General features: G+C 36.6%; 1 protein-coding gene across 1 annotated transcript in view; it reads right to left on the bottom strand.

Moving 5' to 3' along the window:
* Positions 1-521: 521 nt before the first annotated feature.
* PEX7 (peroxisomal biogenesis factor 7) overlaps positions 522-16493 on the bottom strand; it is a 99286-nt gene continuing 83314 nt past the window's right edge. Inside the window, exon 10 of the mRNA XM_017863437.1 lies at positions 522-1001. Coding sequence (XP_017718926.1) covers positions 933-1001 — 69 coding nt within the window. The 3' untranslated portion in view covers positions 522-932. The remainder of the gene's footprint in view (positions 1002-16493) is intronic.

The following is a 16493-nucleotide window of genomic DNA, read 5'->3' as shown; positions in this document are numbered from 1 at the left end:
AGTTTGTTTCACTGATTTTCCCCTTTAACGTACTTTTTTTTTTTTTTCAGTTCATCTGCACCTAGAGCTTTTTCAAGAAACCTTAGGGATGTGGCAAGGAGCATTATAGCAGCACTTAGGCCTGGTTTCAAGGGCAATAGCTAGAAGCCTTAGTAGGACCTAAAACTTTCTGTTCAATTGACAGTTTAAAAAATTTTTGATATTAGAGAAGTGGGAAGACAAAATTATAGAGTCATAAGTATAATATCTAAAAATATGTGAATAAATGCTAAAAAAAAAAAGTAAGCTCTTAGCTCATAGCATTCCATGTTCTTAAAAACATAGCACCAGTCCTTGAGAGAATCTCACTCAGTCTATGTGTCAAGCACTGAGTAAATGCTCAATAAACAGCTACTAAATAAAAGAATAAATTAAATATATTCTAGTGTCCTGTTACTGAACCACAGATATATCTATATTACATATAATACTGTATTCACATATACAATGTATTAGAAAGAGCAGTCTTTTTGGGGAAGTCATAAAATGATAAATGATCCACAGATATAGTTTATTTATCACAGCAGTGATTGTATTTTACATCAAAATGACAAATTAAAATGAAATATATCACTATTTATATAAGTATAACCTGATATCCCATATTTTAATCCATTTTATGACCCAGCGACTACATTTTAATAGATATTATAAGATATACCATAACATTAATTATTTCTTAGAATTTTGAGAAATATGGCTTATGTATCAGGCTTAATGAGTGAGCCAAAGCCTTTATCAGCTCCCTCAAAACTGATTCCAGGGTAAACTGGAAAGATTTGAAATCTGAATAGCATATAAAAGCATAATGTCTATGTTTTCCATAGTTAATTTATTTGCTGTTAGGCAGTTCTTCAGCCAACATTCTCTGTTTCTGATCAGAGTAGTGTATCTCAAGCAGGAATAGTAAGACAAGCAGGGTCATAGATCTTTATTGTTTCATCCCAAGAACAATCAGCCACCTAGAAAACAAAAATGAAGTAAGAAGAAACATATTTAGATGTACGAAAATCCAAAATTGGCAGCAAAAACCCAAGTCATTTAGAGTGTCGTAAATCATCCACTAGTAAACATATTTTGAATAGGAAAACATACGGCTAAGTTTTGATAAAAGTCTATATTCCCTTTTAGGATATACCTCAGGGTATTCCAGTTGATTCCAATTGATTGAGTATATTCCAATTGGTGTATTCCATTTGATTGAGGTTTCCTATAAGAATGTCCCCCACCTTCACCCAACAACTACATAATTCCCTACCATCTGAGAGAAATTTTGAAAAGATACGTTCCAGACTGTGAACAAGATGCTGTGCTCAATATCGTGGGGATGGAGAGGAAGATGAAGTAAAGCTCTTGCCTTCAAAAAATGGCTCATTCAGGACTGACTGTGGAAGGTGTACTAACAGAGACTCTTAGGGGGACTATATGATTCCAGCTGGGACAGTGTAAGACAACTTCACAATGCCATGGCATTTCCACTGGACCTCTGTAGGAGGTAGACACACAAGACAAGGACATTCACATCTACAAAGCCATAGGAAAACATGAAGGGAAGAAAGTCCAGGGTGTTCAGGAACTATGCATTAAAAACTTAGTGTAGCAATGTCTCCAGAATGAAAATGAATTGTATTTCTATATACTCATTTTTTAATAGAAATGGATGAGGCAATTTTTAAAATTTATGTGGAAATGCCAGGACTTAGCCAAAAGAATCTTGAAACGAAACAACAAAGCTGCACTACTTACGCTAGCTGACTTACAGACTCAGCAAGAAACTACTGTAATCAAGACTGTGCAGGATTAGGATAAAGACAAGTAGACCAAAGGAAGAGAACAGAGTTCAGGAATAGGCCCCACACTAGGACAAATGGCTTTCAACAAAGGTACCAAAACAATTAAAGGCAAAAGGAAAAGTCTTTTCAATAAATGGTGGTAGAATAACTGAATATCCATAGGGAAAAAAGTGAATCCTGACCCCAACTTTGCACATAAAAATGAATTTGAGATGGACCACAGACCTAAATATAAAAACACTTTTAGAAAAAAAAAAAGGAAAATATATTCTCAATACAGAGGTAAGTAAAGATTTCTTAGGGATACAAAAGTAATAATCACAAAATTTGGTAAGTTACTCTCAATCAAAATAAAACTTTTGCTCATCAAAAGACACTGTTAAGAAAATGAACAGGCAAGACACAGTTAAATAAAATATTAATAAAATATACACCTGACAAATAACTTGTATCCAGAATATATAAATTATAGAACAAATACAACTCAATAATAAAAGACAATCTAATTAAAAATGATGGGCAACAGTACACACATAAAAAAGTCCTCAACATCATTAGGGATTAGGGAAATGCAAATAAAAGTAACAATGAGATACCACCATATACTCACATTATGGCTAAAATTAAAGACTGACAACAGCAAATGTCAGCAGGGATATGGAACAGCTGTGATCGCATACATTGCTGGTAGGGATGTACATGGTACCACCATTTCGGAAAACAATTTGGCCGTTTCTTATCAAGTTAAACACATACCTATCTTTTGACCCAGTAATTCCACTCCCAGATATTTGTCCAAGAAAAATGAAAACATATGTTTGCAAAACAATGTATACACGAATGTTCACAGCAACTTCATTCACAATAGCAAAAAATTGAAAACAAGGCTGGGTGCAGGGGTTAATACCTGTAATCCCAGCATTTTGGGAGGCTGAGGCAGGTGGATCACCTGAGGTCAGGAGTTCAAGACCAGCCTGGGCAGCGTGGTGAAACCCCGCCTCTACTAAAAATACATAAAATGAGCTGGGTATGGTGGTGCATGCCTGTAATCCCAGCTACTAGGGATGCTGAGGTGGGAGAATCGCTTGAAACTGGCAGAGGCTGTAGTGAGCTGAGATCGTGCCACTGCACTCCAGCCTAGGTGACAGAGTGAGACTCTGTCTTTAAAAAAAAAAAAAAAGGAAAACAACCAAAATACCCACTAACAAAAGAATCGATAACAAATTGTAGTAAATTCATACAACAGAATGTGCTCAGCAAAACAAAGGGAGGAACTGCTAACAGGCTCAGTACCATGGATGAAGCTCACAGGTAAGAGGCCAGAAACAAGTTAGGACATACAGAAAAGTTCCTTGTAGAATTCTAAGACAGGCAAAACTCATTTAAGGTAAATAAACAAACAAAATAAACAAACAAACAAAAAATCAGAACAATGTTACTTTTCTCACCTGGAGGGAAGGGTGGGGATAGGGGAGATTGGAAAGGGGTAAAAAGGAAACTGGGGGAAAGATCAAATAACTGGGATGATGTGAATTTCACAGGCATATCTATTTGTCAAAAATGCATATCTAAGATTTGTAAATTTAAATATATGTTAATTATACCTAAAAATATAAAAAATAATGTTAGCGATAATAACTAAACGATGGGTGAGAGTACAGGAATAAATAAGAATGTTGATAGTTGCTCAAGCTAAGTAATGAAGTTCATTATCCGATTCTGTTACTTTGTATGTTTTCAAAAATTTCCACAATTAAAAAAAAGAAAAGAAACAAGGTAGGCAGTAAAATGAAAGATGAAGTAGGAAGAGAGTGTGTTTGACCAAAAGCATTTGCACTCCATTTCCCAGCCTTTCGTGGTTATTACAAAGGTTGAAAATTATACAAGAGAACCCTCGTTTTGACTAATGTAATACCTTGGCTATCACTAACTTTGAATACAAGAACCATTCAAATTAATCAGAGTAATATTAGCTCCTTATCATTCACTAGCAATATTCTGAGATAAGAATCCAAGTTACAGAGAGCATTATAGACTTTTTAGTTAAATGTTTACATTTTAAAACCACACTCTTCAAAATCTGTTTGTTCCTACTTAGTTTCTCATTGCACCAGGATCACACCTCAAATCCAAGCATGCTGCTTATGCATCTTGATGCTCTTGTTCCTTTACTGATCCCTTCCCTGTAATAACTCCTCTTCTCCCTCCCTTTCTGTCTGCTCCTCTGTCTCCTTTGCCTTGCTCTGCCAGAGATGTCTCTTTTTTAGATGTCTCAGTTTAGGCATCACCTCCTCTATGAGGTGTATCCATAATACTTCATTGTACCCATAACACTTGATTGTACTTATTTTACTGACTGAAGACAAAGAGTTGTCTTCAGCTCTTTCAGGGCATGGACCATGTCTTATTAGAACATAACTCAATGAATATTAGCTCAACAAATTAATCTTATCGATTAAAATTTCAGAGATTAACTGTCCTCATGTTCACACTAGAGTAGCAGAGCTACAACCAGAACCTAAACTTGTTGAATGTATCCACTAAAAACAGTGCCTCGTAGAAAAGGCACACTGAAAACCATTATTTGCCTAATCTTGCAGTTTTCAGTTTTTATACCAGAGGACACAAACATCATTATGTTAAATTAACCGTCTCATCTATGCTTATTTTTTTCACGTGCTGGGCCTTTCCACAAGTTAAACATCCACTACTGGAGAGAAGAGAATCAGATAAATAAGACTTAGGTTTCTAGTGCAAGGTATCTATAAATTATGTTTCTGAAACCTTATTCAGCACTCTTCAATCCAGCTTCTTATTTACTCAGGACTTACAATAACTACCAAATGTTAAGGCCACTGATTCAGCAAATGTTCATAAATCTATACTTAATTGGATTAAGATAGATGCAAAACTGCAATGATATAGAATTAGGAATAGATTAATTCAAATTGATGAAAACAGTATTTCTCTATTTGTTAATTAAACCCTATCTGGTTCTACAAATTTAAGCAAGCTAACAATAAAGAAAATAATAATAAGGTAAGAAAAAAGCACTTTACTAACAAACAAAGAGGCTCCAGATTCTCCAAGGTTACCACGTGGGAACTTCCTGGTAAGAAAAAACTATTGTGCCATGTGGTCCCCAGGGAACCTCTCATTAATGATCACCACCACTGCAATGGCTTGGGGTAGCACTACTTCCCCTCTAATTCTAGAACTGAAAGTAAACACAGGGTTGGTTCTTAATGCCCCATGGTACCTATCTGTGGTCAGCCTAAGAGACATTTTAAAAAAGACTGTACTAAAAATAAGGGCTAACAAAAAGACACATATTAAAAAAAGACTTTGCTAAAAAAAAAAAAAAAGTTAACAGAAAAAACAAGTAAAGAAAATGGCATGAAAATAAATAATCTGCTTTATAGGATGAGATACACTCGTTCTTTAGCTTGTCAAACAAAGAGGCATCTTTCCTGGCTCCCAACCTGCTTCCTCATAACAAAAGCTTCCCCTTCCATCCCCAGAAATGCATGCCTGGCCATGAAGACTCCTTCAAGGCCAGACTCAGGATACAGAATGAGAAAGATGATGATAGGAATCTCCTTTTCTACTTACCCAATATTATCTTTCTCAGTTTCAGTCCCATATATGAGAACCCCACTTATTTGCCCATTATCTTACTATGAGAAAAACTGTGAATGATTGAAACCAGAAAAAAAGACGACTAAGTGTCCTTTCAGTGGGAGGCTGGCATTGTCTTAGGGACCATAAGGGTTACTGTTTCTCCAGAGCTCTGTGCGTTTCACTTTCTGACTAGATTACTTTAGAACTCTGTAAATTACAGAAAACAGATAGCAATGCAAATGATTCCCATTCATAAAAGTTGCAAGGGAATCCTGTCCTGTAGAGATGCAACTGATGCCCCCGCTTACCCCCTGCAAGAGATGACTCCAAACCTTAAGTCTTATTGCCCTGTGGATAGTGTCCAGTTCTGCACCTATTAGTAAATTCATTTCAGCACTCAATGACTCCTTTAAGTTAGCTGTCAAATCTTACATGAGTTACATAAATGAGTCAAATAAAATCTTTGACACATGTTCATACTATGAGAGTCATGTCACCATTTTGAAAATTATCCTTTAACATGGCCACACACAGGATTCAATTCACTGTGTCAAGGGGGTAATCATTATTTCAATGAAACATCGTAACTCTTGCTTTCTCATAGGACATACATAGTGAGTAACAGTAAAACCACTTCATTAACAGAACAAACATTATTAAATGGGGAAAACGGATACATAATTATATTTTTAAAAGAGGCTGAGAATAGTTGCTAAAATTGGGCATGAAATTAAATGCAAACAATAATATAAGATATACTGATATGATCAATTTACCAGCTCATCAGAGGATATAAAAGTTTTTCCTAGTACTTGACTATAAGAGAAATACATAACATGCCCCATTACAAAATTATTCAGTGCCAGAAGAGTGGCTTTATAAAAAATACATCTTTCTTCACAAGGCTGTAAAAACAACATCTCAACCCTCCAGTAGGCCAAAGGCAGACATTAAACTATAGTTTACTGGAGGTACTTCTAGAAGATGGTGGTTCTCAAGCTTTAGTGTGCATGAGAATCACCTGGAGGTCACATAGACTGGTCCCCATCTCCCTAGCCTCAGGCTTCAAAGTGGGGTCCTGGGATCAGCATCACTAGCTCCACTTTGGGCTGACACAGGCTGGAGTCTTGAAGCCAAGGTCCACAGATAGGCTTCAGAAAGTCCACACATACAACATTTTGTGTATATTTACATTCTGGTGGGAAGGGAGAGAGAATCCATAATTTTCTTCCGTGTCTCAACCCCTGACCCCAAACATGAATCCAGAGAATTCTTCAGCTGGGCATTGTAATCGTCTACGGCCCTTTCCAACACTCAGCTAGGACTGAGGACTGCTGAGAAACAGTATAACATGTATCAATTTTTTAACTGGGTTTCTGTCATGTGAACTAAGATGGGGGACTTGTGTAGGAATTTTCTGTTGTTGATTAAAAGAAATTCAAAACTTGGCAGGATTCAAATATTCTTAAGGAATAATTCTCTTCCTTTCCCGAGGAGAAAGAATAAGAACATGCCACTAACACAACGGAAAATACCTTGTACCATATTTTTACATTTTTATTTAAAATTTAAGTTTTAAATCTGATAGGTTAATATGAGATAGGAGGAGACAGAATTGGGAGGAGGACTAAGAGGAAACATGATTGAACTATCTTTAAACAAAAACCAAAGTCCTCCCTGAAGCACCCCTAAATCAAAAGTTTATGTAGCTTCTTGGTCCTACTCTACATAAGCCAGTATCCAGAATTTCTACTGAAAGGCATGAGAAAATTTTATTAATCATTTAAACTATGGTTAATCACAATATTTTTATTTACTTTCCTTGAGATTTGTATCCTGCTGAGTTCTAAATGGGCTGATATGGTTTATAGATTAAACCACAGAAAGCCAATAAAGATTTTTTAAAAAGTCAATTCCAAATAACAAAATCTGTTCTAAAGGGAACAAATGGAGCAAAAAGATTTCAGGCATCAGAGCTGAGCACATCGTAATACTGGCAAAATAACTTAGGCTCTATGCTTTATAGCAATGAACAAGGAAGCAAAAGCATGCTGAGTAATACAGTATCTGTTTTCTAGTAACATTCATGTATGTTTATAAAAACTAAACCTCAAGATAGTTTTTTTTTTAGAGTCAGGGATTGTATCTTGATTAAATCTGTAAATCTATATTCCTTGTGTTCTATATACAGTAAACCTTTGATAGATGCTTGTTGACTAAGTGAATCCATGTATGCGCCATAGTTTTCTGCAAGATTTTGTTGAGTAGAGAGAGCCTCTCATATAATAAACAGCATCCAATTAGGTGTGAGTTCAGAGATATGGGTAAAAACAACAAGTTTTATGGGATTTGGAGGATATATATTTTGTTTGTTTTTAATTTCAGGAATATTTAGAGAAGTTTCACAGGGAGCTTTCCTTTGTGTCCTAAGAACTGTTTGTTAAATATTCCTCAGCATTACACAGCTATCTAAAAGATAATTTATGTATACATCTATTCATCCATTTTTTCAACAAAGACTTATTAAGAACCTCCTCTGTGTCAGAAGTATGTACAGGTTCTGACAATAAATACAAGGGTCCTGGTCTCTGGCTCCACAGATCTTGACTGTAATGGAGAGACAGGTAAGCAAAGAGAGACCTATACTGTAGAGTAATATGTACAATGATAGAGGAATTACGGGGTCCCATAAAAGTAGGCAAGGGGCCATTATCATCAAATGTGAGGGAAGTGCCTGCTTTCAGGTGGAAGTAATATCTAAGCTGAGGCTTAAAGGAGGAGCCGGCCAGACAGCATTTGTTGCTGTTTTTGGGACAGTGGCACAATGGAAAAAAGGAAAATGTTCTAGGCAGTGGGATACATCAGAGTAAGTAAATAACTGAAAGTTTTAGTTTTCATTTAAAAGTTATAATTGCATTATAACTCCTCTGATGAAACTCAATCTTTTGAGAGGCAGTTTTTTTCTGAATCCCATCTAGGGTTTTTTGAAGGCTGGGGCATCTCTTGTTTGACCCTCTTCCCTTACAGTATGAGTGTGCATGTGGACACTCAACGGCAGGGGCCTCCAGGCTCTACTGCTTCTGTCCAAGGATATGCAAGTGGAAAATGTATTCCTTTACTCACAAGCCCCCACTGTGGTACATTTCATCCCTATGCCCTTCTGAATTTACTGTAAGCTAAGATCAACATGCTAATCTTTTCATCAAAAGTCAGAATTAAAATTACTGACATTATGGGAAAAAATGGTTTGTCAAAATGTTGTATTTTTTTACTTAATGTAAAATTTGAAGAGAGAATCAATCTTTGTTATTATTTTAAAAGATGCTATCTACTAGGGTAGTAAAAAAAAAAAAAAAACTAAACCAATAGGGTAAGATGCCATATAAGTTCTATTTTCAATTATTTCATTTTCACTTTAATACAGCATAATAGGTATTTCTGTTAAAAGAACAAGCACACTAATCAGAAATATGAATTACTTGCTTTGAACTAAAATGTCAGTTTCTACGAAACATATAATAAAGTTTGAAAAACTGAACAGAAATTTATTTTATGTCAATAAAGTCTATTCATTGGTATGTATGGCATAAACATTAAGATATCTTCATGCATGGAATGCCAGAGAACAACTGTATTAAACCAGTATTTCAGTATTTCCTATGTGCAAAATACCAGACTAAATGCTACATAAATCCAAAAATAGTAAAGAAACATGCATTCACTAAGGAGACTATAACAAAAATTTACCGGTGGTGGATCAAATCACATGTATTATAGAACATCTTCAATAATAATGGTCCCATACATGTGGATTTTAGAGAAGGAAACATTAAAACGGAAATATGACACTTTAAATACATGTAAAATTTAGAAAATGAATTTATATCCCTTAATTGTATCAATTCCCTCCACTTTATTAAAATGTTTACACATGCAACTGATAAGGTAACTTATCTCAAATGATTTAATGTGATTGTTAATAATAAGAATTCCAACTGACTCATTAGGAGCTTTACTTTATTAAGAAGTTTTCCATTTCCTATTTATCATTATACCCTTTTTTTCTCAATTTCGTGGACAATTGCTTTTGCCCTTGGGAAACTTGTTCAATCTACTGTAATTATCTTTATGACATATGGCCTCTTTAGCAAAAATGAATAATATAAACAGGCAGAAAAACACAGATAGAATGAAAAAAAAAATCACAGTTAACTCTACATTTTGAAAAAGCAGCCAAGACATTATATTGCAGTATATCAAACTTGGGACTAAAGGAAGAAACATGTTTTACTTACTCAACCAGCTTACAATAGAAAGTGACTACAGGAGAGAATATGGTTTATTACGATAATCATTATGGAGTTCATGCAAAAGCAAGAAAAGAGTTGATCAATAAACTAAAAAAATATTTTTCATTAATTCATTCAATAGCTATTTAGCACCTACATATCAGGTAGTTGACATTAATCCTCTGTGTGTCTCCGGGCACTCAAGATATTTAGCTGACACAAAATATTTACTGAAGCAGAGAAGAAAAGGAGAGGAGGAGAGAAGGAAGAGAAGAATTTAATTCTGGAATCAAAAAGGCAGAAATAATTTCCATAGGCAGAGGCGGAGGAGAGCAAGAGAAACAGGGGTAAAAAACAGGGATATGACGAATAACAAAATGTAATTGTTCTGCAATAGAGGATTACATAGGATGGCAAGAACTAAAATTAAAAAGGAAAACAGATTATATTGAATCCTGAAAGCAAGATTAAAAGTTCAGACTCTACACTGAAGGGCATGAATGGGCTTCCTCTTGAAGGTTTCTGAGCAAAGATGACAGTGATAAAAATGACAATTTAACTGGATTAATTTGCAAATTAAAACTAGTATTTAATAGTATGGCAGGAGGTTAACGGTCAGAGTGGTTTAAAAGCATCACAGGAGTGATTAACCATGAATTCTAAAAAGAGAAAGACAGGTTAGGAGGCAAATATAGTAGTATCTGTATTGGATGACAAATGCCTTAAAAAAGGGACAGCAAAAGGAAAAATGTATTCTGTTGCAGGAACATGATATGTCTGTCTTTTTTCAAAAGTCTCCTAGTAAAGTTACATAATCTTCTTAATCTAGAGTCTTGTATATTTTTAATTTTTATTCTTTAGGAATCCTACACCCATACACACACACACATGCACGCACACACATACACAGTTGTTGCCATGTAAAAGTGATTTTTCCCATTTTATTTTCTAACTGGTAATTGTTATATCTGTAGGGTATTCAATGTTATATATTTATTTTAACTGACTTTCTTATTGGACTCTCATTATTTTTAATAGGTTTAAAGTTGATATATTTAATACTTACTCAATTTGACAATCATATGAATTACAAACGACAATAAAATGTTCTACCTTTAAAAAATTTATATTCTATTTTGTTTTCTCCTATTTCTAACTGGCCACACAATTTTTAGAACCATGTTAATTTACAGTGGTGATGGTGGCAGTTCTCATCTTGCTCCTATCTTTAATGTGTTTCAGGTCAAGCACTAATAAAATCAGATTTGCCTTATGGAAACCTCTCCCTAGAGGCAACATGGAGAATCAATGTGATAATGGAAACAGCTCAGAGACTAGCTTTGAGATTGTTGCAGTAATCCATGGTAAAGGTACAAATAAGTGCTCATCTAAGGCACTGGAGGTAGAAAGGCATTGTCTGGATTTCAGAGATATTGGTGAGAAATAACTCATGAACTCGATACCAAGTTGAATTTAGGAAGTGTGAAGAGACAGAAAAACTAGGATGACTTCCCAGATCTCTAGTATGGCCCCAAAATGCAATCAATTGACCAGGTTAGGAATACTGAAGGAAAAGCACGACATCAACTCAGATCTCACAGTAAAGTCCGCTGGATACATAAGGCAAGCACCACTAGCATACAATTATATGACAGCTTCAAGGAGAAGTTGCACCAAAGTTAAGAGGGCTAAGATTGACTATTGGAGAACATCTACTTTTAGAAGGATGGTAATGAAGATATTTAGCAAAGAGGTAAGGAAGAAGAGGTTAGCATGGTAGCATTGAAAAAATAGGACAGGAAGATTTTTTTCAAATATCAAAATTTTATGGCTAAATAAGAAAAAAGTCTGAAAAAAGGCTAATTTGGTTTTCAGGAGTTTACTGGTGATCTTTTTGGGCTTAACTTCAATTGAATGATGAAAAGGAAGACAGCTTTAAAAGAGAGTGTAGATTCTGAGAAACTAAAAGCAAGAGGTCAATCTACTAATTCTAGATATTTAATAATAGAAGAGAAATAGAACTTACTGATAGTGAGACAGGACAGTGGGGTAAGCCCCATAGAGCTTTGAAAACAGAAGAACCGATTGAAGATCTAAAAACAGTGGGTAAGGGAAGAAGCAAAGATGTGGATGAGGGAACCAGTGAGAAAATTAGAAACCCACTGGAAGGATGGGAAAAAAAAACAGAGATAACATGCAAACATTTTGGGGTGACAGAGACGGAAGAAGAGGCTCATTCCTGGGAACTTTCTTTTAACAGTAAGTAGAACATAAGGTCAAATGTCCAGATACTGACACTGAAAAAGGTTGAGGAAAGAAACAGTGGAGAATGGGCTAAAAAAATCAAAAAGACTTCAAAGGTAAAATCAGAAAGACTTCAAAGGTAAGTTGAGTAGGACCAAGAGCCCAAATGAAGTTTTTTTAAAAAGCTATTTGAAGTGTGCCTAGTCAGTATGTTTGGTGGGTTTTTAGAAGCAATGCTTCATAATCAAGAGAAAGGAAATTGAATAGGAAAGTGAGTGATTCAGAAATGGAAGCTCAGAGGCAGATGTCAACAGTAATGGGATGCTATAATTGCAAGGGGTATGTATTAGTCCATTTTCATACTGCTGATAAAGACATACCTGAGAATGGGAAGAAAAAGAGGTTTTATGGACTTACAGTTCCACATGGCTGGGGAGGCCTCACAATCATGACAGAAGACAAAGAGGAGCATGTTACGTCTTACATGGATGGCAGCAGTTAAAAAAAAAAAAAAGGGCTTGTGCAGGGCAACTCCCCCTTATAGAACCATCAGATCTCATGAGACTCATTCACTATCATGAGAACAGTGCAGGAAAGACCTGCCCACATAATTCAATCACCTCCCACCGGGTTCCTTCCATGACATGTGGGAATTGTGGGAGTTACAATTCAAGGTGAGATTTGGATGGGGACATAGCCAAACCATATCAGGGTGTCTATGCAGTGCAGAGGGCAGCAGACACAACCTAATACCATCCATCTAAGGAGCACACTGATATCCTACAGAGCTGGACCTGGGAAATGTTTTATGGCTTGGGGAAAACAACGAGGACTTGTATCACTGTAAGCTAAAAAATTACACAATTATGAAAGCATCAATGAGGAAACAGCAGAGACTAATGCCTGAGGACACCGACTGTTTCTGGCACTTGTTCTTTTTAACTCTAAAGCTAGTCTGTGACAGACGCAGAAAATATCACCTGACATAAAAGGTGAACAGGACACAAATATCCTAACTACCAATAATGCTTGCCATCTTCTAAAATCCAATTTTCCAAACTCATTAGAGAATTCTTAAATACTTTTATCTATTGTCAACCATTAAACCTGATATCAAAGATTATGGAAATCGAGATTTGAACCAAAACAAGAGCTGAATTTTTAAATGATACCTAACCAGGCACAGTGGCTCATACCTGTAATCCTGGTACTCTGGGAGGCTGAGGTGGGAGGATCACTTGAGCCCAGGAGATCCAGACCAGCCTGGGCAACACAGTGAGACCTCATCTGTACAAAAAAGTAAAAAAATAAAAAAGTGGTGCACACCTGTAGTCCTAGCTACTCAGTAGGGTAGGGTGGGGGTGGAGGCTTGAGGTGGGAGGATCGTTTGCACCCAGGAAGTTAAGGCTACAGTGAGCCATGACGTACCACTGCATTCCAGCCTGGGTGACATAGTGAGACGCTGTCTCAAATAATAATAATAATTAAAAATAAAACTACATCTAAAGAACTAGTTTAAATCAGAACCAAATCTAATCATCTTACACTGAAACAAAACAAAAATATACAAAACTACTTCTACTCTATTAATATTTTAAAGAAAACTCATTATATAGGAGCTACATGTTCCTAACATGGACAGATTCAGATATTCACTAATTAAAGATTATGTTAGGTGGGGCATGGTGGCTCACGCCTATAATGCCAGTCCTTTGGAGGCCGAGGAGGGAGGACTGCTTGAGTTCAGGAGTTCTAGACCAAACTGGGCAACAGAGCAAGATCCTGTCTCTATGAAAAAAAAAAAAAAAAAAAAGAGAAAGAAAGATTGTTTACCAAGCATTTTGGGAGTCCCAGAAGGTAAACTTGTATATGTAGTATAACCAAACTTTGAAAAACTTGAAAAATACACACACAGATAGTGACTGGAAGGGTAGCTACCACTGGGAAGGAGGGGTTCAGATTTGGGAAGAGGCTTCTGGAATGCAAGCCATGTTCCATATCTCAACGTGGATAGTGGTTATACAGGGGTAGTCACTTCTGGAAAACTATTTGAGCTGTACACTTAAAAATATGTGCATTTTAAAATACAAATTTACATTTAATTAAATGTAAGAAACATAATAATATGGTAAAACAGAATTTTAAAAGAAACATAATAATATGGTATAACAGAAATTCTTTCTCAAGTGGGGAGACTATAGGTACTCTTTTCTCTTTCTTCTAAATGTAATTTCCAAAATTTTGTCATGAGGAAAACATTAAAGCTTATTAAACATACTGCAGTGAAATCTGAAAGTGATAATGTTTACTTTAAAAGAGATTAAAATAATAAATATGCCCCAAAAAGAATGTATAAAGACATGTAAACATGTATCCAGCTTATAAATAGTAAACTAAACATCACTGAGCATTTGGAAGAGCAGAATTGATACTGCAGAGCACAAAGTCAGGAATTCTAAAGATAATATAGAAATTCCAATTATATAAATAGGTATATTATAGGTCTAGAATCACAAACTTACAAAAAGAAAAAGAGTATCCAATTTAGAAATAATAAGGATAAGAAAGAAAAGATAAAATGTTAGAACTGTACAAATCATGATTAGAAAAAAAAAAAAAAATCAAAGAAAACGATGCCTTCAGCCTGCTTAACAAAAGAGGGCGTAGAGCATTTCTCAGCAATTATCCTTAAAGAATGACCCCAGACACTTACTTGTCAAGTTTTAAACTTTTAAAGACAAGATCTTACATTCTGTTAAGAAGAAAGGTGGTGTAATGTAAGAATGCCCTTGACCTCATTTCTCAGATCTCTAAGAAAGGAGAAGCTAAAAAGAAACAGAATTATACACAGAAGACCTCAGATAAATCTCTTTTAAGACTGAGAATATATAAAAACACAGAGCCTTAAAGTAACATCAGCAAGGTCTTACAGCTGCTAAGATCACAAGAGACAATAGGTATATGAAAGCAGATGGAAAGATACTAAGAGGTGACAGAAAGATACTGTCTCTTTTTTTTTTTTTTTTTTTTTTTTTTTGAGACGGAGTCTCACTGTGTTCACCCAGGGCTGGAGTGTAGCGGCCGGATTCAGCTCAGGCAAGGCTCCGCCTCCCGGGTTCACGCCATTCTCCGTGCTCAGCTCACGAGTAGCTGGGACTCAGGCGCGCGCCACCTCGCCCGGCTAGGTTTTTGTATTTTTTTAGTAGGAGACGGGGTTTCACCGTGTTAGCCAGGATGGTCTCGATCTCCTTACCTAAGGGAATAAAATATGATCAAAGAGCAAAATCAACTTACAATCTGTAAATCTGACACATTATGAGACTAAAGGATAAATATAGTATGTTAAAAATAACTTGGCTGGGCACAGTGGCTTACGCCTGTAATCCCAGCACTTTGGGAGGCCGAGGTGGGTGGATCACCTCAGGTCAGGAGTTTGTGACCAGCCTGGTCAACCTGGCGAAACCCCATCTCTACTAAAAATACAAAATTAGCTGGGCATAGTGGCACATGCCCGTAATCCCAGCTACTCGGGAGGCTGACGCAGGATAACTGCTTGAACCCAGGAGGTGGAGGTGGCATTGAGCCGAGATCGTGTCATTGCACTCCAGCCTGGGCAACAAGAGCAAAACTCCGTCTCAAAACAAACAAACAAACAAACAAATAAAACTTAAACCACCTACTATACCAACAAAGGTTAGTGTGGCAGATTTTAAGTGACTATGAATTCTTCACAGGTCCTCCCATCAAGCGGTAGAGTCTATTTCCCACTCTTTGAATCTGGGCTGGCCTCGCAACTTGCTTTGAAACAGAAGGAATGCTGTGTGGCTTCTAAGTCCAGTTCTCAAGACGACTTACGGCTTCTGCTCTTGCCCTCTTGGAAACACACAACTGTTAAATGCAGAGACCTGGGCACACCTACAGACACACGGCCTGGAAGACAACCAACACTACCCACCAGACACACTGAACAAGGCCTAAGACTACCCAGCCCTAGTTAAGCCACCAGATGGCTGGAACCACATGGGTGGCCACAGGAAAGACCAAAAGAAGAACTGCTAGGATGAGCCTGGTCCAAATTGCTGACTCACAGAATTGTGGGCAAGTAAAATTGTTGTTTTAGGCCACTAAGTCCTGGGAGTTGTTCGTTACAACAGACAAAATAAGTGAAAGGAAAAATATGGAGATACATGTAGAACTTGATTCATATCTCCCCTAGAAAGGAGTTTGATGTGGCTTGCAAAAATACAAATTATCTCTCTCCTCCAGTCGCCCAAGACGCTGAAAGAAGACCAAGGGCAAGACGGTGGCCCCAGTCCCTGCTGTCTTGAAGCAACAGGCCAAGAAAGTGATGAATCCCCTGTCTGAGAAAAGGCCTAAGAATTCTGACACTGGACAGGACATCCAGCCCAAAAGGGACCTCACCCATTTTGTGAAATGGCCCCACTATGTCAGGCTGCAACAGCAAAGAGCTACCCTCTACAGGAGCCTAGAAGTGCCTCCTGTGATG

This window comes from Rhinopithecus bieti, unplaced genomic scaffold, assembly GCF_001698545.2.
Source record: "Rhinopithecus bieti isolate Rb0 unplaced genomic scaffold, ASM169854v2 scaffold_65275, whole genome shotgun sequence".
NCBI lineage: Eukaryota > Metazoa > Chordata > Mammalia > Primates > Cercopithecidae > Rhinopithecus > Rhinopithecus bieti.
This window is presented reverse-complemented; position numbering and strand designations above follow the sequence as displayed.